The 25,742-nt window shown below is 35.8% G+C and overlaps 1 protein-coding gene across 5 annotated transcripts in view; it reads right to left on the bottom strand.

Moving 5' to 3' along the window:
* MCU (mitochondrial calcium uniporter) overlaps positions 1 to 25,742 on the bottom strand; it is a 218,087-nt gene that overhangs the window by 17,877 nt on the left and 174,468 nt on the right. For all 5 annotated transcript variants that reach the window (XM_038534301.1, XM_038534305.1, XM_038534303.1 and 2 more), the window contains exons 2-4: positions 23,151 to 23,220; positions 5,879 to 6,049; positions 4,656 to 4,760 (exon numbers count right to left, since the gene is read on the bottom strand). In XM_038534301.1, the coding sequence (XP_038390229.1) occupies positions 4,656 to 4,760; positions 5,879 to 6,049; positions 23,151 to 23,220 (346 nt within the window). The remainder of the gene's footprint in view (positions 1 to 4,655; positions 4,761 to 5,878; positions 6,050 to 23,150; positions 23,221 to 25,742) is intronic.

The following is a 25,742-nucleotide window of genomic DNA, read 5'->3' as shown; positions in this document are numbered from 1 at the left end:
ATCTATGTCATTGTAAAAGGCAGGATTTCATTTTCTTCTATGGCTGAATGGTATTCCATTGTGTGTGCATATATATGTACACACACATACATACATACCATATCTTCTTTACCCATTCATCTACGTGGACACTGGGGCTGGTTCCATAATATGGCTACTGTAAATAATGCTGCTATAAACACAGGGGCGCATGTATCCCTTTGAATTAGTGTTTTTGTATTTTTAGGGTAAATACCCGATAGTGTGATTACTGGATCGTAGAGTACTTCTATTTTTTTTTTTTAAGATTTTTATTTATTTATTCATGAGAGACGGGGAGAGAGAGATAGAGATAGAGAGAGACAGAGAGAGAGAGACAGAGAGAGGCAGAGACACCGGCAGAGGGAGAAGCAGGCTCCATGCAGGGAGCCCGACATGGGACTCGATCCTGGGTCTCCAGGATCATGCCCTGGGTGGATGGCAGGTGCTAAACCGCTGAGCCACTGGGGCTGCCCCGAGTACTTCTGTTTTTAATTATTCAACTATTTTTTTTTAATTTTTATTTTATTTTATTTTATGATAGTCAGAGAGAGAGAGAGAGAGAGAGATTGAGAGAGAGGCAGAGACACAGGCAGAGGGAGAAGCAGGCTCCATGCACCGGGAGCCTGACGTGGGATTTGATCCCGGGTCTCCAGGATCGCGCCCTGGGCCAAAGGCAGGCGCTAAACCGCTGCGCCACCCAGGGATCCCCAATTATTCAACTATTTTAACTATTTTTAACTGCCTGTACCAGTTTCCTTTCTCTCTACATTCTCACCAACACTTGTTGTTTCTTACATTTTTGAGTTTTACGATGGTTTCTTTTTTTTATTATTATTATTTTCTTAAGATTTTATTTATTTATTCATGAGAGACACAGAGAGGCAGAGATACAGGCAGAGGGAGAAGCAGGCTCCATGCAGGGAGCCTGACGTGGGATTTGACCCCGGGTTCCCAGGATCACATTCCGGGCTGAAGGCAGCGCTAAACCGCTAAGCCACCAGGGCTGCCCGATTTTTACTATGTTTTAAAAGTTTGGGGAAAAGTGTTTACGGACTTGAAACAGTATTATTTAAGCTCCTGTGAGAAATGGTATCTAATGGCATAATCTCTCATTGTCTAATAACAGAGATAAGAGAACTATGATGTGTGAAAATGCTTTAAATGCTGAAAAGATATTTTAGGAGTGCTTGGGTGGCTCAGCTGAGTTGAGTTGGGTTGAGTGTTGGACTTTTCGTTTCAGTTCAGGTCATGATCTCATGGGTTGTGAGATCAAGCCCTGTGAAGGGCTCTGTTCTCAGCAGGGGGTCAGCTTGAGATTCTCTCTCTGCCCTTCCCCCGACTCATATGCTCTATGTAGAATAAACAAATTAATCCTTAAAAAGAAGATATTTTAAAAATTCTACACCAGTGTCATTGAGCTTACCAAATTTCACATTTCAATTTCTAGTTATTCCATGAATTACAAACTTTTAACCTTTGCAAACTTCATATTCCTTTTTTAAAAGATTTTATTTTTAAGTAATCTCTACACCCAATGTGGGGCTCAAACTCCTAACCCCAAGATCAAGAGTTGCATGCTGCACCAAATGAGTGGCCAGGTGCCCCACAAACTTCATATCCTAACTGTCTTTTGGGGAAGCTAAGTAGTATTCTACAATTCTGAGATGTAGATAAAGCAAAGAGTTGTTAGAGTACCAAACTGATTACCAGAGAATCAAATATATCTCCCCCTTTCAGTTTCTACCTTTACTTTTTATTATTCAGCTCAGGAATAACCCTATTTAAAAACCTAAAACATTCATTTTTTACTCTGAAAATAAAGAATTTAGACAGGCTGTTTAGAATTAGTCATTGATTAAAAGCCTCTCTCTTTTTTTTTTTTTTAAAGATTTTATTTATTTTATTAGAGACAGAGACAGACAGACAGACAGGCAGGCAGAGGGAGAAGCAGGCTCCATAGAGGGAGCCTGACATAGGACTTGATAAACTGCTAAGCCACCGGGGCTGCCCAAAAGCCTCTCATTTTTGACAACATAATATATGGAAGCTTACTGTCTTGCTTATTATACCTAATGTAAGGATATATTAATCAACTTTTAAATTTTTACTAACAGGGTCACCTGGGTAGCCTCAGTGGTTGAGCATCTGCCTTTGGCTCAGGTTGTGATCCTGGGGTCTTGGGATTGAGACCCACATCAGGCTCCCCATTGGGAGCCTGCTTCTCCCTCTGCCTATGTGTCTGCCTCTCTCTGTCTTTCATGAATAAATAAATAAAATCTTAAATAAAATAAAATTTTACTAATAGAAAATCTAAATAGAATGTGAACTTTCAGGATAATTCATATACACACACAAAATATTCCTAAGTATAATGCCCTCAAGGTTTACCCAGGTTGTTAGAAATAGCAGGTTTCCTTCTTTTTCACAGCTGAATAATATTCCATTATATGTATATACCATACCACAACTCCTTTATCCATTCATCTGCAGACAGACAATTAAGTTGTTTCCATATCTTCACTACTATGAATAATGCTTCAGTGAATATGGGAGTGCAAGAATCTCTCTGAGATCCTGATTTCATTTTCATTGATATATATCCAAAAGTGGGATTGGTGGATCGTATGGTATTATGGTATGACTGCAAACGGTGCCAAACTTCCCATTGTAAAACGAGTAAGTTTGGCGGATCTGTTGTACAGCATGGTGACTATAGTTAACAATATTGTATTGTATACTTGAAATTTGCTGAGAAAGTAGACCTTAAGTGTTACTACAAACACACACACACACACACAGACACACACACAGATAATTATGTGAGGTGATGGAGATGTTAATTAAGCCTACTGTGGTAATCATTTTGTAATATTAAAGTCTATCAATCATCACATTGTACACCTTAAACTTCACAATGTTATATATCAATTATATGTCAATAAAGCTGGAAAAGAAAGAGCATTTTTAAAGAACAACAACAATAAAGTGAGTAAACTAAGGCCTGTACTTTTGTTATTTTAAAGAGAGCTTCTAGTTCAAAAATCAGGGAATAAAGAAGAAAAACGTATTAGCATAGCTGGTATATAGCTAACAATCGCTGGTCTACATTATTCAGTTATTCCAACATGATAAAGTCTGGTTCAGTAATGTCTTACTATTTCAAGGACACTTTTCCATTCTTGCCGTATTCACTACACTTTTTCTAAGCTAGTCAACTAGCTCACACACAGAAGAGAATCTGGCTTCTGAACAACCAAAATGCTACCACCTTAACTCACTTACTTCACTCATTTTAGTATATGTGCTGCCGAAGCGAGCACTACTTACTTCACTCAATACAGAATGACCACCTGAGACAATGAGGGACACAAAATCACAGCACCTTCTGTCTGAGCATTAACAAAGAAGAGGAATAAGAAGAGTTCACAGAACAGATTATTCACTTCTAGTTGGCTGGGAGTCAGAGCAAAAAGAATAGAAAAAATAGGATCATTAAAGCCTTCGTGGAAAAGCTGACCTTGACAATTTTGACATGAGGAATAGGAGGTTAGGAAGACAGAGAAAAGGCACCTTAGAGAAAGGTGAGCAAGTACTGGGATAGCAAAGAATGTCACAGTTCAGAAAAGAGCAAAAGAATAGAGGGTGGAGGTAAAGGAGGCAGCATGTAAGGGGGAAGGAGGAAAACCTTTAAAGTAGATGTGGATCAGATTTTGGAGGCAGTCAATGTTTAGGCTTTCAGGGAGAATATTCTCTATATTAGACACAATTCTCAAAAGCAGAATTGAAAAGAAGGGATATCCTAGGAGACTATAATGGAAGTGGCATTAACAATAGCAGTAAGCGACAATAAAGATCAATGGCAGAGAGAGAAAAATGACCAAAAAAGATCCAAATTGAAAGCTACTTTAAGAGAGCTTTCTAGCATCAGTACTGTGCACAGACATTTTAGAGTCTGGGATAAAAAGAAAAATCAATATACAATTGCCTTCATGTAAATTTTGGTATTTTGTTCATCACAGGTGTTTTGCATTAACTTTGGTTTTAAAAAAATAGTTCCTTAAAATTTTATCTTGATTACTGAGGTAATCAAAATTTTTTTTGAGGGGGCACCCTCTTAAAATTTGCACCTGAGGTAAATACCACGCTTTTTATATAAAATCATATATATTATACATCAGAAGTTCCTAAGGACTATTATTTTATACTGACTTTCACACTACTGATCTTGAGCCATCAGGAAAAAAAAAAAAGATTAATTCCTGTTACAAATGTTTAAGAGGACAAGAAGTCCATAATTTACTTTAAAAAGATTCCCCCTACAATTTTATTAGAAGAATATGACTTTTACCTTGTAAAAGGTAAAATGGAGGGAAGGAGCTCATTTAGAATATTAATGTATGTGAATGCATGATAATATCCCATAATAAAGCATTCTGGTACCTAAGTTTTAGTCAGTGTACTAACCAGGTACTCAAGTATGAGGTACTCAATGAGTTTTCAACGAAAAGAGTCTATCTGGACCTAAGACTTTCAGTTTTGTTGATTATTTACTTGTCAAGGTTATCCATGAAAAAACAAAGTTCTTTCCAAAAGCCCTTCCACATTTGTCTGACCTTATCAAGATTACTTTTTACCTCTCTTTGGTGGTCGTACATGATATGTTAAGTCATTAATGACCAGCTTAAAGTCATCAAGGAGTAGGAGGTCTATCCCTGTTGAGGCAGCAACTCGAACACCATCTGTGAAAAATTTAAATGTAAAAATTTAAACTTGTCATATGTCCATAATTATTCGAGAATGATCAGGAAAAAGCAATCCTTAAAATAGATTTTAAAAATTATATCTTCTCTTTTAAATTCCAGTTTACTTTTGCCTCATTCCCAAGTACAATGCTAAACAAAGCTTTTATTATCTGAGGTTTTTTGCTTTTATGGCCTCAAGTCCATGAAGATTTAACAATATACTTTTCTAACAGAACTTCATGAATAAGTAAAACAATTACATAGATATATAGATGTTAACTGGAAATATAGGGTCACTGGGAGAGCGGCATGGATGTCATATATCTATGATGGAAGTTGGTTGAAAAAAAGAATGCTTTCTATGTATGGTACTTCTCAGTATAATTACTGATTAGTTGCAAATAATTTAATAGGGACAGATGTTAGGGTCAGCAAAATACACCATACTGGTATACTAATTATATTACTAGATAAGATGAGAATTAAGTATACTTAAACTATATGAAGTATAGAATGTAATAAATTGATAACTGATAAATCCAAGGGTAAATAGGTACTTCCTATGCAGTCTTTTATGTTTTCAGTAGGTTTAAGATTTTTTGAAGAATGGGAAAAAAAGGTAAGGCACTCAAATAAATAGGACAGATGTCAAATCAAATGGGAATTTTTCAGTGCCTTATTTTACATTCTTTTCCAAACACATATGTCTTTACTTTGAAAACTTTCATGTGAAAGGCAGAAGATCTAAAAAGAAGTCCTAGTATTTCTATCTCCAGAGATGAGATCTCAACTACTAGAAAAATTTATTTTATACCTAGGATAATAATAAAAGGTTCAAGAACATAAAATGTCATTGCTTATCTTTGCCTGTGGCATTATATGTGAGGTGCTTCTGAATGAGACTTCTGTGTATATACAGTTCTAAAATTGAACAATTATATTTTGAGAACTGCAAGAGAAATAACTGTCTCTCTTGACATTTGCTCAGCAAAAAATATGTGTTCTAAAGTTAAGAGTGTGGGATTCTTTAGTAGCAGTGTGTGTGTGTGTGCACGCAGAAGTGGTCTGGGGTGAAATGAGGGTTGGGTGGGAATTAATAATGAATGTGACCGTACCTGGTGAATAGATTGCAACTCTGTCAATTCCTCGATCCTCTTCTTGAAGTTGTCGTAAAAACACACCAACCGAGTCTGAGATAGGTTTAAGTGTGAACTGGCAGCGTTCACGCCGGGATGGCAGCCTCACAGATATCACAGGTAACCCATTTTGATACACCACTGTCACATCTGAATGAAAAAGACCCGTAATCATATGATAATTAGATTTCATTAGAAGTTAAAGCTACATTATTACTATTCTTATATAGGGTCTATTATTATCAATGTGGTTTAAAATGTTTTCAAAGGTTTAAGAATATGCCCTTCATCTTTTGTTGAAGGTTATTCTGAGAACTGGCTTATGGAAGATCAATCATATGGATCACACAATTCACTTTTCAGGAAAAAAAAAAAAAAAAAAACCAACAAACCAAACCCAAGCAGAGGATTATCTTCTAAGTAGGTCAAGGAGAGACTTTCCCAGGAATCTGAGGTAAAGATTTTGGCATTGGTAAATATAAACCCTAGTTCTATTGAGGAAGATTATTATTTCCAGGGTACTTGATAAATCAGTATTCTCTTAGATGATGTGAATATATTACAACATAACCAAAACAATTCTTTCCATGTTCTCTTGAACATCATCCTCAGGTCAGCTAGAAGCCAAAACTCAACCATTTGGGATTTTCTAACAAAAGTTATTAAGGGAAACATTATCATAAACTATAAAACTGAAAAGATTTTCTACATTACGGCACAGAATTCCTATTTCCTTATCTTTTTCCTCAATAGTCTTGATTTACAAAGCCTTAGTAACTAAAACAAATGTCAAAATAAAATAACTCTTTTGAAATAATTTTCATATGCATTTTTAAAATAATAAATTCTGAAGCAGAATTTTTTACACAAGCAACTAAGATTTAAAGATGATAAGTAGCACTAGCCTGTGAAGGAGAATAGGCTTTAGTGGCAAATCTGGGATGGAATCTTGATTTACTTTGGATATATTACATAACTTCTCTGAGGCCACACTTTCATGGCATATAAGATAGATTTAGTCCTTAACTGACAGAGTTGTTTCAAGGAATAAGTAAATCATTTAAAACACTTAACACACAGGGCACTTGGGTGGCTTAGTCAGTTAAGCATCTGCTTTTGACTCAGGTCATGATCCTGAGGTCCTGGGATAGAGCCAGCCAGATGTCAGGCTCCCTGCTCAGTGGTGAGTCTGCTTCTCCCTTTGCCCCTGCCCCCACTTGTGTTCTCTCTCAATCACTCTTTCAAATAAATAAATAAAATCTTAAAAAAAAATTAAAACAACACACTGCTTGATATATACATGATAATGTTTATTAGCTTTTTAAGAATAAAAAATAAATTCTACAATGCTTCTAAGGACTCATAACCCTCAAAATTGCAGAGTTGAGAGGAAATATATACAGATTAATCTTCTGGAGATTTCAAATGTATCACACTTCCAGTGTTATAATTTTTATTTATAAAATTTATTTAAAAATTTATTAAAAATTATAATTTTTTACATCTTATTTCCTTGCTCATTCTAGTAAATTTATAAGGCCTATAATATATACAATAGCCTCACATTACATTTTTTAAAAAGACTTTATTTATTTGAATCAGAGAGAGAGGATGAGCAGTGGGGAGAGGGGCAGAAGGAGAAGCAGACTCCTCACTGAGTAGGGAGCCCAATGCAGAGCTCAATCCCAGGACCTATGATATCAGGGATCATGACCTCAGCTGAAGACAGACATTTAACTGACTGAGCCACCCAGGTACCCCTCCACTACATTCTTTCAGTACATTTTAAAAGTAACCTTGATCAAGGCATAGTTTGTAAATAACATAAAATACTTTTATTTTAAATAGACATTTGATGAGTTTTGACACAGTAACCAAGACAAAGAACATTTCCATTACTCTCCCAAATTCCCATTTCCTATCCGAGTTAATCCCCAGGCAACCACTGATTTGATTTGTGTCAATGCAGATTGTATTTAGCTTTTTTGGAGTTTTTACATTACTAGAATCATATCATACAGTACAGACTTTGTATCTGACTTTTCTCAATATAATGATTTTGAGATTATTCCGTGTTGTTGCATGCATTAGTAGTTCATTTTTTATTGTCGGTGGTATTTCACTGTATGGATATAGCATGATTTATTCATTTTCCTGATTGATGTTTGGACTGTTTTCAGTCTCTAGCTACTATGAGAAAAGTTTTTATGATTACTCACTTTCAAGTCTTTGTATAGACATATGTTTCTGTGCTATACCCTTTCTTATCCGTTTACTTTTAACCTATTCTTGTCTATATTTAAAATGGGTTTTCTGGGGTATGTGGGTGCACTCTGTAGTTCAACAGAGGGGGTGGCTCAGTTAAGTGTCTGCCTTTGTCACAAGTCATGATCCCCGGGTCCTGGGATTGTGCCCTGCATCAGGCTCCCTGCTCAGTGGGGAGCCGGTTTTTCCCTCTCTTCCCTACTCATTCTTTCTCTCATTATCTTTGTCTCTCTCAAATAAATAAATAAAATCCTAAAAAAGAAAAGGGTTTTCTGCAGAGAGCATATAGTTGAGTCTTGCTATTTTATCTAATCCGACAATCTTAGATAAGTCTCTCAGATAAATAAATAAGTCTCTTCCTAGACTTTTTTATTTATTTATTTATTTTATTTTATTTTATTTTTTTAATTTTTATTTATTTATGATAGGCACACAGTGAGAGAGAGAGGCAGAGACACAGGCAGAGGGAGAAGCAGGCTCCATGCACCGGGAAACTGACGTGGGATTCGATCCCGGGTCTCCAGGATCGCGCCCTGGGCCAAAGGCAGGTGCTAAACCGCTGCGCCACCCAGGGATCCCGACTTTTTTATTTTAGAGAGGAAATAGACTGCACAAATGTGAGGGAGAGAAGAGGGACTGGACGAGAATTTTAAGCTGAGAGTGGAGCCAGAAGCAGGGCCAATCTCAGGATCCTGAAATCATGACCAGAGCTGAAATCAAGAGTTGGACACTTAATCAACTGAGCCACCCAGGTGCCAACCAATCTCAGCCTAATTAAAGTGTGTACATTATTTTCATTTAATACATTATCAGTAGGGTTCTGTATAAATCTACTTGTGTATGTCTTACTTCTTTCTTTATTGACTGACCCACCTGTTCTTTCTTCTACTTTTCCTCTAGTCTTGCTCTCTTTTAGATTAACTATTTTTATGATTACACTTAATCTCTACTATTGGCTCATTAACCATACCTTTTCATATTTTTAGGGGTTTACCTACAGTCAGTGTTAGCAAACTTTTTCTGTAAGGACTAGATATTATTATTTTTTAAAATAGACTTTATTTATTCATGAGAGACACAGAGAGGCAGAGACATAGGCAGAGGAAGAAGCAAGCTCCCCGTGGGGAGCCTGATGTGGGACTTGATCCCAGGACCCTGGGATCACGACATGAGCCAAAGGCAGACGCTCAACAACTGAGCCACCCAGGTAACATTGTAAGGGCTAAGATATTAAAGATTTTATGTCTTGTGGGCCATAAAGATCTCTGTTGAACTACAGAGTGCACTGCAGCAGAAGTATCTGACAGTATATAAACAAATGGGCATAGCTATTACAATAAACTTTATTTACAAAAATAAGCAGTGGCCTGGATTTGACCTATTGGGTTTGCTGAACCTTGCTCAAAGTTTTACAATTTACATCTTTAACTTCTTTCACTTGATCTTCATATAATTTACGACTTTAGGTACAAATGTAGAATAGGTACAATGTAGAATATCTTAGATAAATATGCTTCTATTTCTCTTGCTTTGTACTATTGTTTTCATACATTTTATTTCTGCATGTTACAAACCACACAATCCATTATTTTTACTTTGATAACTAATTACATTTTAAAGAAATTATAAAATGAGGAAAGATATCTTTTTTTCTATAGATCTAAATTTCTATTTAGAATCATTTTCCTTCTGTCTGAAGAGCTTCCTTAAACATTTCTTGTTGGACAGATGTGTTGACAATAAATTCTCCCCAATTTTGATAAGTCTGAAAAAGTTTATTTACCTTCATTTTTTAAGAACATTCTGCAGTGTAAAAAATTCTAGGTGAACAGATTTTTTTCTATTTAGTACTCTAAAGAACTTAAGTCTTCTGGTTTGCATAGTATATGATAAATTCATGTATAGTCTTCCTTATTCCTCTGCTTTATATGTCTTTTTTCCCTATGGCTGCTTTTAATATTTTCTCTTTACCATTGGTTTTCAATAATTTGATTATAATGTTCCTTTCTATGGCTTTATAAGTATTCTAACATGGGAGTTATTAAATTTCTTAGATCTATGAGCTCATAGTTTTCATCAAATTTGAAAAATTTTGGTATTACAGAAGTATTTTTTCTAGCTCTTACTCCTCTCCTTCTCAGATTCCATTTATACTTCTATTAGATGATGTAGTGCTGTCTCACAGGGCACTGAGGCTCTCTTCATGTATTTCAGGTTCTCTCCCCCCTCTCAGATTAATTTTGGATAGTTTTAACTGCCATACACTTCAATGTCACCGATATTTTCTGGAGTGTTTAAATATGTTGTCAGTTCCCTCTACAACTGCTTTTCATCTCAGATATTATTTGTTTCATCTCTAGAAGTTACATCTGTTTATTTTTGTATGTTCTATTTTCTTCATTTTATGCTTATTTTCCTTTTTTCTCCTGAATATAGACATTTATAGTAACTATTTTAAAATCCTTGTCTATTAATTCCATTATCTGTTGTTTCTAGATCTGTTTCTATTGACTAATTTTTCTTTTCTTTTTCCCCCTTCTTCATTTGCCTAGTAATTTTTGATTTGGAGTTAGACATTGTGATTTTACATTAAGTGCTGGATCTTGTTGTATCATTGGTTGCATGCTATTTTGATCCTTTCAGGTCCTTTAGAAAGTTTCTTAGGACAGATCTAGAGATTACTTTGTTATAGGGCCAAATTTGGCCCCACTTCTAAGATTCAATGCACACTGAACATTCATATATTCAGTGATACCTCTTCTCTGGCTGGAGGGAAGTCTAATGATTTCTGGCCCTGTATGAGTACTAAGAATTATCCATTTTACAATTTCTGGTAATTGATATTGGAAGTTATTCTAGCCTGGTCTTGTGGTTTAGAATTTAGCCAAAATTTCAGGCTGTGAGCTGAGGCAATATAAGGTCAATCCCATTTGCTCTTCTTCTCTCAGAGGTCACAATCTTGTCCTTATTGTCCAATGTCTAAACAAATTTGTTTTACATATTTTGTCTGGTGGTCTTGTTGTTAACAGTAGGGCAGCAATTCCCATAGTAGTTAATCCTCTGTGGATACATGATTTGAATTTTTACATAAAAATTTAAAAGACAGAATCTCTATTTCTTTAATTCTTCCAAACGGGTAGTTTATATTTCTTTAGGAAGAAGAGGCCAAAGATAATAATATGAACTTTATAATACGTACTATCTAAAGTTTTCAATGTCTAAAGATATCTGGAAATTGTCAGTTTGTCATTGCTAAAAGAATCCTTAGCAATCCAGTGTTTCCTTAAAGTCAGAGCCATTAATATGAATATCCTCACTTCTAAAGGCAGTGATGATGATGGCATCATAAAACTGGGTGACTTATTTATTTCTGTGCCCCACCCCCTTATCTTCTTTCTATATGTGAAAAAAACTATTCTGTCACAGATTTCAAGAAGTAGACAGAGGTGAATATATTATTATTATTTTTAAATATTTTATTTTATTTTTTTCAAGGGGGGGCAGAGACACAGGCAGAGAGAGAAGCAGGCTCCATGCAGGGAGCCCGACATGGGACTTGATCCAGGGTCTCCAGGATCAGGCCCTGGGCTGAAGGCGGCCCTAAACCGCTGAGCCACCAGGGCTGCCCTGACAGAGGTGAATTTAAATAAAAGATGGGAATCTTAAACACAAAAGCATGGAAGATTTCACTAAAGCTTCAGTTTTGCAGGTGAAGTGCTTAGGGGTTACTGTTTTAAAAATAACTGAGATGAAGTCAACAGAGAAAATTAAGGCCTTTCTCAGCCACTTTTTTTACACTAAAGATCATGAAGCCTTTCAAAGGAGTGAAACATGAAAGCTTTGAGAAACTGCATGGAATAACACAATTCAGGACTGACAAACCTTCATTATAATACTGTTTTTGAAATAAATCCTAAGCCTCCTTCATTCCCACAAGTGCACTAGATTGTAATGTAAATGTTAGATTTCTTGGTTTGCAACCAAAGAACAATTACCCAAGCTCCTCAAGTTTAACAATATGTAAAATAGCAGCTGCTGGTTGTAGCAAAGTCACAATGGGTATTTACAAGCTACTGACAATTGTCAGCTCCTATTCTCTAGAGACAAAAATTCGTTTTAAGTGCAAATTGCACCAGGTAGTTCTTCCCTGGGGATTATTTTTAATCTTTTGCTTTGATTTCCATTTCAATAATATAAGAAAATAACCTAAGTATGTTCTGAGGTAGTCTGCCTCAAAGAAATCCAGAAGTTATGGGTCAACCAATATGAATATTGAGTAGGAGAATATGACAATGGATTTACGCATAAAAACAAAAAGGCAAGGGGTTTTCCAGACTAAGAGAAGTGCAAGGACAATAGACATTTGGGGTTGAAGAAGGACTACATTAAAAAAAAAAGGCTTTAGGGCGTCAGGTACAGAAAAAGTTGTAATGTAGAAATGCTTATTTTTTAGCCAATTGTTAAGTAGGAATGTTAAGTTCATTTAGGAAACTTCTTTGATGTCCAAAACCATGGGTAAAGTCCTTCAAAATAGATCATCTCATGTATGAACATGACTGTATGTATCTTAAGGACTTACGAAAGGGAACTGGTACAATAAGGAAGCACATATAGGGTGTTTTTTGCAAAGCTACTTAGAGGTGAACCTATATGATATATGATTCCAGTGGTTTAATATCTTGTCTGTTTCTTTTCTTCTTTCTGCATTACTATGCATAAAAAATGTGAACTATAAGCAGAGACTTTTAGTGTTGGAAGAGACAGAGAAATCATATAGACTTTGTCCTTCTTTTGCAGCTAAGAACAATAAAGTCCATTATGGTTAAATGATATTTTTAAGGTTCAACCCAATGCAGAGTGGCTTTGGATCTCATCCAAAAATGACTAACAAGTCATTATCTTCCAGGTCATATGGGATTTAAGTTGCTAAATTCAGTGGTAATGTTAGCCCTTAACTTGCTTGTTTTAGGAATATCTAATATGTCCACCTACTCCTTCACTTTATAAAAAGTTTTCCTTTTGGCTTCTGTGATTTCATACTCTCCTGGTTGTTTTGTATCTTTCTGTCTACACTTTCTCATTTCCTTCATAGGTTCTTCTTCCCCTATTCATCCCTTTTGAAAGTTTCTCAGTGCTTTGCCCCCAGTCTTTGTGCTTCTCAATTCATACACTCTCTAGGCAATCTCATGTCCTTTCATATTGTCAGGTACCATCTAAATGCTGCTGATGTCCCAAATCTATATTCAAGTCTCTGCTAAGTTTCCTATATACATACCTCAAACTCAAAAAATCCTAAAATTTAATAATCTTCCCCAAACCACTACCACTCATCTCTGACAATTCTCATCTCAGTCAATAACACCACCATTATTTAACAACTGCCCAATTCAGAAAATTGTCTGATATCCCTGACTACTCTAAGAACCAGAACATGATATTCTTCCTATCTAATCAGTCACCATGGCCTTTCATTCTATTTCCTAAACACCTTTAATCCTTCCAATTCTCTCCACTACCAACATCTTCTTAGTCCAGGCCAACAACACCTCTCTTCTATCAGCTACACTGTAATTGGACTCCTTACTTTATTTCAGCCTTGCTCCTGTTCAAAACATTATCTACACTTAAACAGAATAATCTTTTCTTTTTTCAAAGGAAACCACTATCTTGAAGTTGGTATTTGGTGTTTAGCATTCCCATCCATTATATACATACAAGTAGGCAGGCAGACAGACACGCACAGACAGACACAGACACAGCTCAATATACCATATATAGTAATATGGAAGCCAGCCTTTAAGATGGCTCTCTATGATCCTTGCCTCTAGGTATTCATATCCTTGTGTGGTCCCATCCCACATCAAATCAGGGCTGGTCTGTCAAAATCAGTAGAATACAGCAGAAGTGATGGTGTGTAACTTCCCAGGCTATGCATAAAAGACTGTAGCTTCTGTCTTGCTCTCTTGGATCACTTGCTCTGAGGAAACCCAGTAGCCACAAGGACAATTCTGCAGCCCTATGGAGAAGCCAACATTGAGAAGAAGTGGAGTCTCCTATCAAGAGCCAGTACCAACTTCTCAGCCATATTGTGAGTCACCTTAGAATTGAATCCTCTAGCCCCAGTCAAACCTTTAGATGATTGTAGCAACCCCATGAGATCCTGAATTGCCCAGCTAAACTGCTCCTGAATTCCAAATGCATAAAAACAAGAAATAATGGATTGTTATTGTTTCAAGCCACTAAGTATTGCCATAATTTGCTATATGGTATTAATAACTAAATTTTGCATGGTTTTTACATGTACTTAGATATTACATAAATGGTTGCACTGTATTCAACCTTCTACAACTTGCCTTCTATGCTCAATAATGCTTTGAGATTTATCCAAATTGAATCACATTTCTGGATCATTCATTTAAAGTCCTATGTAGAATTTCATTGTATGAATATACCACAATTTATTCAGCCGTTGGAAAACCAGATTTTTTATTCTTATTCTAAATAAGAAGAAAGCTAAGAGAGTTACCAGCACTCCTTGTTTTTAGTTTCCAATATAAATTTGGCCAAATTTTCTTTTCCTTTTTGAGCTCTTTGTTTCACACTTTACTCCTTATGCCATCTGGAATTTACTTCTATGAGGTAAGAAGTCAAATTTAACAGCAGCATTTATTGAATAGTCTGCCTTTTCTCCTGATTTACAATATTAATTCTATCATACGTCAAATTTCCATATATGCAATGTTCCTGTAATCTGACCCTACGATCTTTCCTGAACCAGTATTTCACTGTTTTGATTATTATGGTTTTAAGAATACACCCTAGTATGTGGAATATGTGGTTAGGGCAAACCTTCTCCCCTTTTGTACTCCAAATTTATCTCAGGTATTTGTATAGTTTTATTCGTTCGTATGAGTTTTTGAGTAAGTTCAGCAGTTACTGTTGGGGTTTAGATTAGCATTGCACTGGAGTTTATAAATTCATGTGAGGGGAGCTGACATTTTTACAATATTGTCTTCACATTCATTAATGTGTTATAACTCTAATTTATTTTTATCTTCTTTTATGTCCTTCAATAAAGGACATAAAATATTATTCTTCTTAATATATGTTTTATAGATAATATTTTTCCATAGCAATAAGAAATCCCAATTATATAATTGTAACTTTAGTAGATTGATTAATCCAGTTGTCTCTTTCTAACCAGTAATATAAATTAATTTTTAAAAAAGAATTTATTTATTTGAGGGGTCAGGAAAGAGAAGAGGGAGGAGCAGAGGGAGAGGGACAAGCAGACTCCCTGTTAAGCACAAAGTCTGATGCTTGACCTCAGGACTCTGGGATCATGACCTGGGTGGAAACCATTAGTCAGATGCTTACTGAATGAGCTACCCAGGCACCCCTATAATTAATTTTAATCACATCAACTACATATTTCACTTTATACCTCAAGTGAATCAGTATTTGTACAACCGAATCTCTATAAGCTATGTAAAAGCTATTTTTGTGAAGTTATTATGAAGCTTAAATGATGAAAGTTGGAAAAACACAAAGTTGTAAATCATCTTTGAATATATGGTATCATCAGTCTGATGTTAAATAGCTGTATAACTTATGTACCTTTTGTTAATTCTGGTTCTTTTAAAATGAGTTAATGAAAATATTTCTCATACATGTCAAAACCATTTATGCTAAAAGGTCATATCCTCCTTTCTTTTTGTTCATGCACTCATTCTACTGAGAATTAAAAATTTTTGTTTGTTTTTGTAAAAATGAAGTCCTGTCCCAATATAGTACTGTAACATTTTTTTCCTTTCAAAAGTAATGCTCTTGGGATGCCTGGGTGGCTCGGTGGTTGAGCATCTGCCTTTGGCATGTCATGATCCCAGGGTCCTGGGATCATGTCCTGCATTAGACTCCTCACAAGGAGCCTGCTTCCCCCTCTGCCTGTGTCTCTGCTTCTCTGTCTCTTATGAATAAATAAATAAGATCTTTAAAAATAAAATAAAATAAAAGTTAATGCTCTTGATTGGGTGCTGTGAAAGTAACTTTATCAAACGTTGACCTTTGACCCACTTTAATTTTTGGGTAGTGAGAAGCAGCATACAGTCCTAAAGTGGGGACAGTGGAATGCAGTTGAAATAGTATGGTTTTGGAATCTCAGATTTGATAGTACTCAAGTTCTACCACAGAGGACACCTTGAATCCATGGGCACACTACTGAAAATAATTGTACATTAGTTTTCTCACTATAACCTCATTATAACCTCTCTTATAATACAGGGGTTCAAAAATCTCACAAGGCTGCTCCGAAGATTCGATCAGAATATGTGAAAAAAATACCTGCTTTAATAGTTTCTCCCGACTTTCCTAAAAACTAAGGTCTTAAAACCCAAAGTCTAAAATCAGAATATAGGGATCCCTGGGTGGCGCAGCGGTTTGGTGCCTGCCTTTGGCCCAGGGTGCGATCCTGGAGACCCGGGATCGAATCCCATGTCGGGCTCCCGGTGCATGGAGCCTGCTTCTCCCTCTGCCTGTGTCTCTGCCTCTCTTTCTCTCTCTCTCTCTCTGTGTGACTATCATAAATAAATAAAAATAAAAAAAAAAAAAACTTAAAAAAAAAATAAAATCAGAATATAAATCAATCAGTCAATCAGAATACATCCATGGAAAATTTTCAATCATGCCTTTAAATCTCAAGATAAGAAATTTGACTTGTTCCACTGAGGGCAACAAGAAGAAAAACAGTGTATGCTATACAAAGCAATTCCATGTTTCTTAGTATTTTTGGATAACTGACCTCTTTGAGACACTGTAAAGATATGGATTCCTCCTTTGGCCCTATTTCCTGAAAAAATTCCAATAATTTATACATAAAAATTTTAGATATAATTTATTTTAATGCATCAGAAACTGATCTCCTTCATATTGACCACTATGTACTGAATTATGTATCCCTGCGCAATTCATATGTTGAAGCTCTAATTCCCAGTGTGACTATCTGGAGATAGGTCTTTGGGAAGTAACTAAGGTTAAATGAGGTCATAAAGGTGGGGCCCTAATCTGTTAGGACAAGTAAGAAATCTCCCCATCCCCCTACCATGTGAGAACACAGAGACAAGGTAGCTATCTGCAAGCTAACAGATTTCTTACCAGAACCAGACCATGCTGGCACCCTGGCCTCAGACTTCCAGCCTCCAGAACTGTGAAAAAATAAATTTTTATTGTTTAAGCCACCCAGCCTATGCTATTTTGTTATTATGGCAGACCAAGCAAACTACTACATTGATAATATTTTTAAAATAAATGTTGACCAAAAACTTAAGTATTTTCCTCATTTTAAATCCCAAATTAATGGTCATTTCCTGCTTCTCTAAAGAGATAAAACAAAATTGTATGACTTAAATTTTAATTTTTTATAAAAAACTATTTCACTTATAAGGCTTCTATTGTTTGGTTTGCATAAAGAAGCCACATAATGGCCTGGTTTGGGAACATAGTTAACTTGTTTATCATCTTTGATATCTAAAAGGTTGGTGCCTTTCTGTTTTCATGAAAAGAAGTTATGAAAACTCTGAGACTCTGGTAAAGATATGCGGTAATAAATATAATCACAGCTCACTTTGCCACATGATGATGGTAGGCTAGGTATGTGTATGGAACCTAAGAAATTCTAAGACTCTTAGAATTGAATTCATATCACTGTTTTGAGGCAGCATTAAAAGTGAAAAGATTACAAATCCAAAATTCAATTTTAAGGTTTCTGAGTGGAGGCAATCTTCAAGAGCCCTGAGGCTTTTCAATTCTTGTAGAGAAGCTGATAAAGCTTTCCATTCATGACTACCCCCAGAGAAACTTCCTCCAGCAATTGAGAAATTCACAAGGTTGTCTATTTCTAATTATTCCTTGGATAAAAGAACTCAGGATTGTTCTATCAAATTCATCATAATGACTGCAAGGTCCTGAATTGGCGAACAGGCTCATTCATGAAGTCCCAAATATCCCTAAATAAATCAAGCTATAAGTAAACACTTCCTTGTACTAAATTTTCTCTTCTTTTAAAAAGCAAACTCTTGTCCAAAGTTTAATCAAGCAATGGAAAATTTTCTATATTGATAAAATCTTCTTCTCATGATGATTACTTCTGTGGTGGTAGGCAAGGATTCTTTTAGGGCTGTTGGAAGAGACTTCAACTCTAGTAGGTGCCAAGGAAGAAAAACAAACCGAATGTATTATTACAATGGGTGGGGCTCCTTTCTTCTCAGAGGCAATATAAATATGCATGTTACTAAGCTTGGAAGATGCACCATCTGTGCAGAGTACCAAGATCATCCTTAGCATCAAGAAAAAATTTTTTCTGGTAGTTATTTTGGCAAAGAAATTTAACAGTCTTTCAAAGATGGTGACAGCCATTAATGTTAACAGCTTTTTAAATTTCCGTAAGAGAATCTCACATATTTGAGATTTTATTTTTGATTGTGTCAACATGCTTATTAACGGACAAACCCTAGGAAATAACTTCCTAGAAGAAATCACTGGAAAAAAAAAAAAAAAGAAATCACTGGTTTCATCAAGGTGCATTCTGAAGGGAAATGGGATAGTTTTCAATTCCTTCAAAACTTCAAAATATTGGAATAAATGACAGCAATCCTAGAATGGATGACATCATCTGAAATTTGATATAAATCTGCTACTCCAAGCTAAGTCAGTTCAAAACTGTCAGGACATAAAACTTAAAGGTCTTTCCAATTTCATGTAGCAGCTTTTCTTGGCAATGTGAAAGTGAATTTTATAGAACCTTTTCAAAAAAGGGTTTTGTGATCGAACAAATTCAATCACATTTTGATGGTTCCTAACTGAAACTTCTACTTAGAACAAAAATTCCAAACTATAAGATATATTTTAAAAATGGAAAACGAAGGGATCCCTGGGTGGCTCAGAGGTTTAGCATTTGCCTTTGGTCCAGGGCGTGATCCTGGGGTCCCAGGATTGAGTCCTGTATCGGGCTCCCTGCATGGAGCCTGCTTTTCTCTCTCTCTCTCTCTCATGAATAAATAAAATATTTTTTAAAAATTTAAAAATATATATATAAATAAAAATGGAAAACTATAAGCTGTTTCAGCTTTCCCAACTTCATTCTTAGGTTGGTGAGAACTCTGCCGCATTAAAAAAACTAAGGCTTCGTGTTCTAGCATCTTTGGTGATTAGGTGATTTCATTTCTTTTTTGTTGTCAAGTTTCTTAAAAGTTGGAATGAAAGATAGTGGTGGGGTAGTTTGTGCCCTTAACATGACAATGACAATAAACACAGAATTTCCAAATGTATATAAGAGTGGCCATTAATAAAACAAGAGGACTCAAACAATAAGCTGAGGTCATGATCCCACAGTCCTGGGATGGCGCCCCCTTGGCAGGCTCCAAGCTCAGTGGGGGACTCTGCTTCTTCTCCCTCGCTCCTCCTTCTCTCAAATAAATAAATAAATTCTTAAAAAAAAATACCCCACACTGAAATAATACTACATATCCACTAAAATATCTATAATCAAGAAGACTGATCCAATTGACAAGTGTTGGGGAGGATGCAGGGAAACTGGAACACTTGTATATTGCTGGTGGAAATGCAAAGTAGTACAGCCACTTTGGAAAACAGTCTTGTAATTTCTTCAAAAGTCAAGCATATACCATATAATCTAGCCATTCCACTATCTACTCAAGAGAAATGAAAACATATGTTCACACAGACTTATAAACAAATGTTGATACCAGCAGTATTAACAGTCCAAAATGGAAAACAATCCAAACATTTTTCATTGGTGAATAAACCAAATGTGATATGTCCATATACTAGAATATTTCTCAGCAATAAAAATAAAGAACTGCAACACCCACCACAACATGGATAAACCTCAAAAGCATTTTGATATGTAAAACAAACTATAAAACATTATGACATGTAAAAAGAGACTCGTATTATATATGAGTCGATTTACAAGACATTTCGGGAAAAGATTTAATTATTAGAGGCAGAAAGCAGATTAGTGGCTGTCTGAGGCATAAGGTGGGAGAAGGGAATGACTGCAAAACAGGAACAAGGAAACCTTTTGGGGTGAAGGAAGTAATCTTAAGCTGGACAGTTATGATGCTTTGACACGATAGGTGAATTTTATAGTATGTAAAATTTATCTCAATAAGGCTTTAAAAAAAGGTAACAGGACAAAGACCAAAAAAAAGTTGGGGCACATATTTAGTTCTCCAAACCATTCACAGACCTTAGGTTAAGAATTTATATATTATCTATATTTCGGCTGATTAAACAGATGATTATTCTTAAACAGGAATTTTGAGTGATCCTTCATTACTAACATGATTTGCCCTCAAACAATTCTTGTAAGGAAATCTTGTACCTTTTGTTAAGTACAAAATAAACACAACTGTCTACCACAATTCTCAACACAGCAGCATTACAGGGTTAATTCAGCAGCATTACGTTCTGGATAGAGAAATAAAGACAGCTAGAGAAGGCTTATTTTCCTTGTTTTTATCCTAGATCACTTTTGTTACTTTCCCAATTGCTAAGGTGAAGATGTGTCCTGGCTTATACTATTAAAAATTGTCAGGAAAACTCTGGTTGTCTGTTTTTCATCCTCAAAAGTATCCTGAGATGGATGATCAATTATACATTCAACCTGTCTGTAGCAGAATTATTCTCATCCTTAACTTTCATTAACATGAAAGGGAACCCCCTGAAGGCTCTGAACATCGTAAGTAGGTATAAACAATGCAATCATCAAGACTGTACTGTTAGTTATTTTATACTTGAGGGTCAGGGTGTCAGGGGCACAGGGAGATTAAAATGAGATGCCTCAAGCCACATTTTTTAGATTAGCAGGATTTAACACTACCACTAGCATTCTTCACAGAGTGAGTGTTTCTAGTGGACAAGCACCATTTCTGCAGGGTAAGTATGTTTTTCTCTCTTTACTATTTTCTCCATTTCACAGATGAGAAAAGAGGCTGTGAGAAGTTAATTATCTTCCTAAAGTTATAAGGTGGTTAAATGGTGAAACTGACCTGAGTACACTCAGGTCTTCTTGACTCCAAACCTATCTCTTACTTAATCTCTAAGCATAATGCCTCTCCTGAAAGGGAACACAGGCATGGGTGTGGGTATGTACATGTGTGTCTGTGCACCATGTATCCAAAGTGGTTCTCCAGTTGACAGCCATGGGACTAGGGAGTCCGTGGGCTGGTTTGGGGGAGTTTGTATCACTAAGAAATTATGCGTAAAATTTCCTATATATGTAAATAACTTTTCTTTAAAGACAGAGTCTAGAACTTTCACCAGATCTTTGAAAGTATTTCTGACATAAGAAAAATAAAGAATTTTTAAGCTGCTTTGGTAAGAAGGTTAAACACTTAAGATAATATATACCTTTTATATCAGCTATTATAGTCATGATTAGAAGATGTATCAAACAGCACAATAAGCAATTACTGAGAGGTAGTATAGATTAGGCATATATATATATATATATATATATATATATACACACACACACACACACTATGCATATAAATGTAAGGTGATATTTTAGATTTTGTACTTTTAAAAAATGGGGGTCCTCATTTGATAAAGAGTATGATCCAGCAGCCTCAACTAAAAGCAATGAATAATGGTAGAGATGTTTACTACTGGTGGCTAATTCTATTCAAGTAGCTGTGTATTAGGCAGAGTTTTCCATAGGCTATACAGACCTAAGGTAAAATTAGTTTAGAAGTAAAAATAAGAAAAATGTATAATTTGGGGATAGTAAAGACAATGAGTTGCATTAAATCAATTATGTGCTTCTATTTCTATTATTTGATAAATAATATGAGTTGGTTTTCTTGAGAAGGGCAATAGCATTGGTAGGAATTTAGAGTCATGCTTTTTTTTTTTTTTTAAAGTATGTATCTTTTCAACCCCTTATGCAACACAGGGGCAATCTACTAGCATTTATGTCCTAGAATAATCCAGATACTCCAATATAACTGTACCATTGTCACCCTATTGAAATATTTCCATACAGGGTAACAGCAACTGCATTAAGTTTAAATAGCTTTGGGTGAGAGGAGGATTCTGATAACACTGCAAGTATTTATTTTGATGAGTAACAGGGGATTCCAGGAGTTTCAAAATTCCTCTGAGGCTTCTTCACTTTTGGTGTCTATAAGTTTGCTAGATGTTCTCCTGATGTTGCTTTGCCCATAAATTAATGTTTATAAAGTTGGAATTAGAATTTATCAAACTAAACTTGATACAGAGGAAATATATGTAACATTCAAACCAAAGCAAACAATCTAAACTGTAGATGTGTAATACTGGGTAAGAAAAATGACAGTAAGAACTGTGAACGTATTTCCCACTACTGTAATAACCACCAACACCTCTATCCTATTGCCAGTTTGCAGCATCATGGACATCAAAGGACTGTATGGTTCCCAAGCATCTGTTCATTCTTTCTCACATCAAAGAAGAGTATTACAGCCCTCAGTCTAAGGGAAGAAAAAAAACGATCAGGGCAGGAGGTCTCAGATTTTGAAATGCTTCTGTCTAGGTACTAATGATACAAAGGGGCTGGAGAGTTTGATCATAATCCATAATATGAAGACTCAATGGTTAGGAAATACCAAAACAGTCCTTCTGTGATCTTTACATTACCTATGTCCCCATTTTTAAAACATAAATGGAAAGATGAGATAACAATATTCCATGTTCTATGAAAACCTGATGGGTCTATTAGTTTTTCTTTCTGATTTCTCCTCTAAATTCACTGTGTTTTCATTTGAATTTTCTCTTCTTTAGCACCACACTCCCTCAGCTTCTCTGTCTGACTCTAAGTCCATCTCAAGCAAAGGAGTATGATTTTTAAGTTTATATGCTACAGAATGAGAAATATTTAGTTAAGGAAAAAAAATGAGACATAAAAAATGGACTTGCCAAAACTTACCATCAGAGGGCACAACAGTACTGCAATAAACAACTCCCAAATTCTGCCAGAAAGAGAGCCTCTGGTGCACCTAGAAAACACAAAAAGATATATTCAGGGTCAGGTCAGAGCAACAAATGTGTGTGTAAGTGATAAATAACTTTTTGATTATTTAAATAACATGTATTCTTTGTAGAAAACTGCTCCATATATGCTGACTAGTTTTTTGTTTTGTTTTTGATATTAACTCCATGGATTAACGTAAGGGAAACTGACTTCCATATGATTTAGAGTCTTCATACCCAATAACCTTGTAAGCCTTTCCCTTTAAGTCTATATTTGTGTCACACTGAGAAGCATTTTAAGGTCTTTTTCACACAGATCTTGTATGTCCTTTTCCCTAATGTAATGTTTCTTGTACTAACTGTACCAATCTTGTCTGATATTAAGATCATGACCCCTGTGGGGTTTTTTTGGTTTGTATATGTCTGTTGTATCTTTACCTGCCCTCTAATTTTGTTATTCTTTCAGAGTTTTTTTCAGAAATGACTCTAAATAATTTTTTTGTGATCTAATCTGGGAACCGTTTAATGGGAAAGTTCAGCCTATTTACATTTATTAATATAACATATTTAATCTTTTGGTCATCAAATATTATGTTATAAAAATTTTATGCTTTCTTTTATTATTGCTCTTTCTTCTTAAAAATAATTTACTAAATAGTTTGGGCTTGCTTTATTTTAGTTATGCATTCATTTCTTCTGATAATATGGAAAGTTTACTTTGGTTTATTGATTTCAGAGTAAAAGTCTAAGTTCTTTTAGGTGCCTTTAAGATCCAGTACTATCAGATATCTTATTATCTCTCAGTCTTCATCTCCTACCCCTTTCTCAATTATTCTGCTTAAGCCCCTCTAGACTCTTTCCTGTTTCTTGTATACGCCAGTTATGCTCTTGCTTCAAGACTTCGGCAATAGTTACTTTTGCTTAGAATATTATTTCTCCAGGTAACTATCAGGCTCCCTCACTTTCTTCAAATGTTTGCTCAAATTTCACTTTCTGAGGGAGGCCTACTCTGGCTACCCAATTTAGAATGTCAGTCCCATAAATTAAGATGGCAGAGTACTTGGGGGACCCAAAGTTGGTCTCCTCTCTCGAATACAACTACATAGTTATCAAATCATTCTGAATACCTGAAAAATCAATCAGAAATCTGAAAAAATAAATGCTACAAGTCTACAGGTAGAAAAGAAATCACAGTTTAGGAGGTAGGAGATGCAGAGACTTGAATCTGATATGATATACCTAAGGATATGATGAAGGGGTGGGAGCCTGCTTAAGGAGGCTACTGTAAAGTATTATAAGCAGCAGAGAGCAAATTCGGAACTTCTAGAAGTCTGCTACAGTGGGGGACATCCCTGGCTTAAAGGTGCCCAGGTGGCAAAGTGGAATGAAAACCCAGATGTGACAGGATGGTCTCAGGATCCCTGGGATGGCAAGAACAACAGGGGGCAGAGTGGGGCCGAGTTCCCAGGCACAGGAGCAGAGAAGTTGGCTGAAAACAGTGAGTCTAGGTACAGGCTTTCTACTCTGTATTGCCATAAACTGCAACAACTGAATGATTGTGCAACTGCTTTCCTGGACAGGATCCAGCAAAAGGCAGAAGCCTGGCAAGATCCCCTCCCCAAGAGGAAAGCGTGAATCTGCTATGGGGAGTCCCTAAAATTTGGGAGTTTTGAAAGTCATATGCCGGAGATAAAAAAGCTTGGTCATACGCTGGGTGGACAGAATTCTGATGGAAACCAGGGAGGCAAGAGTGATTGATTGCTTTTTTGTGAGGGTTCACTGAAGAGGAGGGGTGTGAATTTTCACCTCTTGGGCTAGAGAGCAGGGTGCAACCATATTCACCCAGCCCATTAGTGCTGAAAGCCTTCAGGGAGCAAAACAGTGCCACCTAGTGGAGTCTGGAGCTCTTATACTGTGCCCTGGCCCCTCTGAATACTGGAGGCACTTCACCAGAGGTAGTCCACCTGACAATCAGCGCAATAGACTCATCCCCCAGAAGACCACCGCGAACAACTCACTTGTACCAAGTTTATTGATCATAGAAGTCTACAAAACTTCAGCTCTTGGGGAAAACAATATATACTATTCTTTGTATTTTTATTTTTTAGTCTTTTAATATTATATTTTCAGTTATTTTCTTATTTTTTCAATTCTTTTTAAATTTTTATATGTATTTTATATATTTTTTGCTTCCTTTCATTGTATATTAATACACATATATATGTATTTATGCTCACATTTATATATTCACATATATACGTTTTTCTTTCTTATTTGGGGATCTAGTTTCTTTTAACAAGCAGATCAAAACATACTCAGGATCCTGTTTTGTTTTCTGTTGTTGTGGTTGTTCTTCTTCTTCTTCTTCTTTTTTTTTTTTTTCTGTTTCTTTCTGCTTTTCTTTCCTGGACAAAAATGACGAGATGGAGAAACTCACTCCAAAAGAAAAACCTAGTGGAGTATGGAGCTGGAATCTGGTGGTAGTACTCACTGCCAGGGATTTAATCAATATGGATACAAGTAATATGTCTGAACTAGAATTTAAAAC

The sequence above is a fragment of the Canis lupus genome, chromosome 4 (assembly GCF_011100685.1).
Source record: "Canis lupus familiaris isolate Mischka breed German Shepherd chromosome 4, alternate assembly UU_Cfam_GSD_1.0, whole genome shotgun sequence".
Lineage (NCBI taxonomy): Eukaryota > Metazoa > Chordata > Mammalia > Carnivora > Canidae > Canis > Canis lupus.
This window is presented reverse-complemented; position numbering and strand designations above follow the sequence as displayed.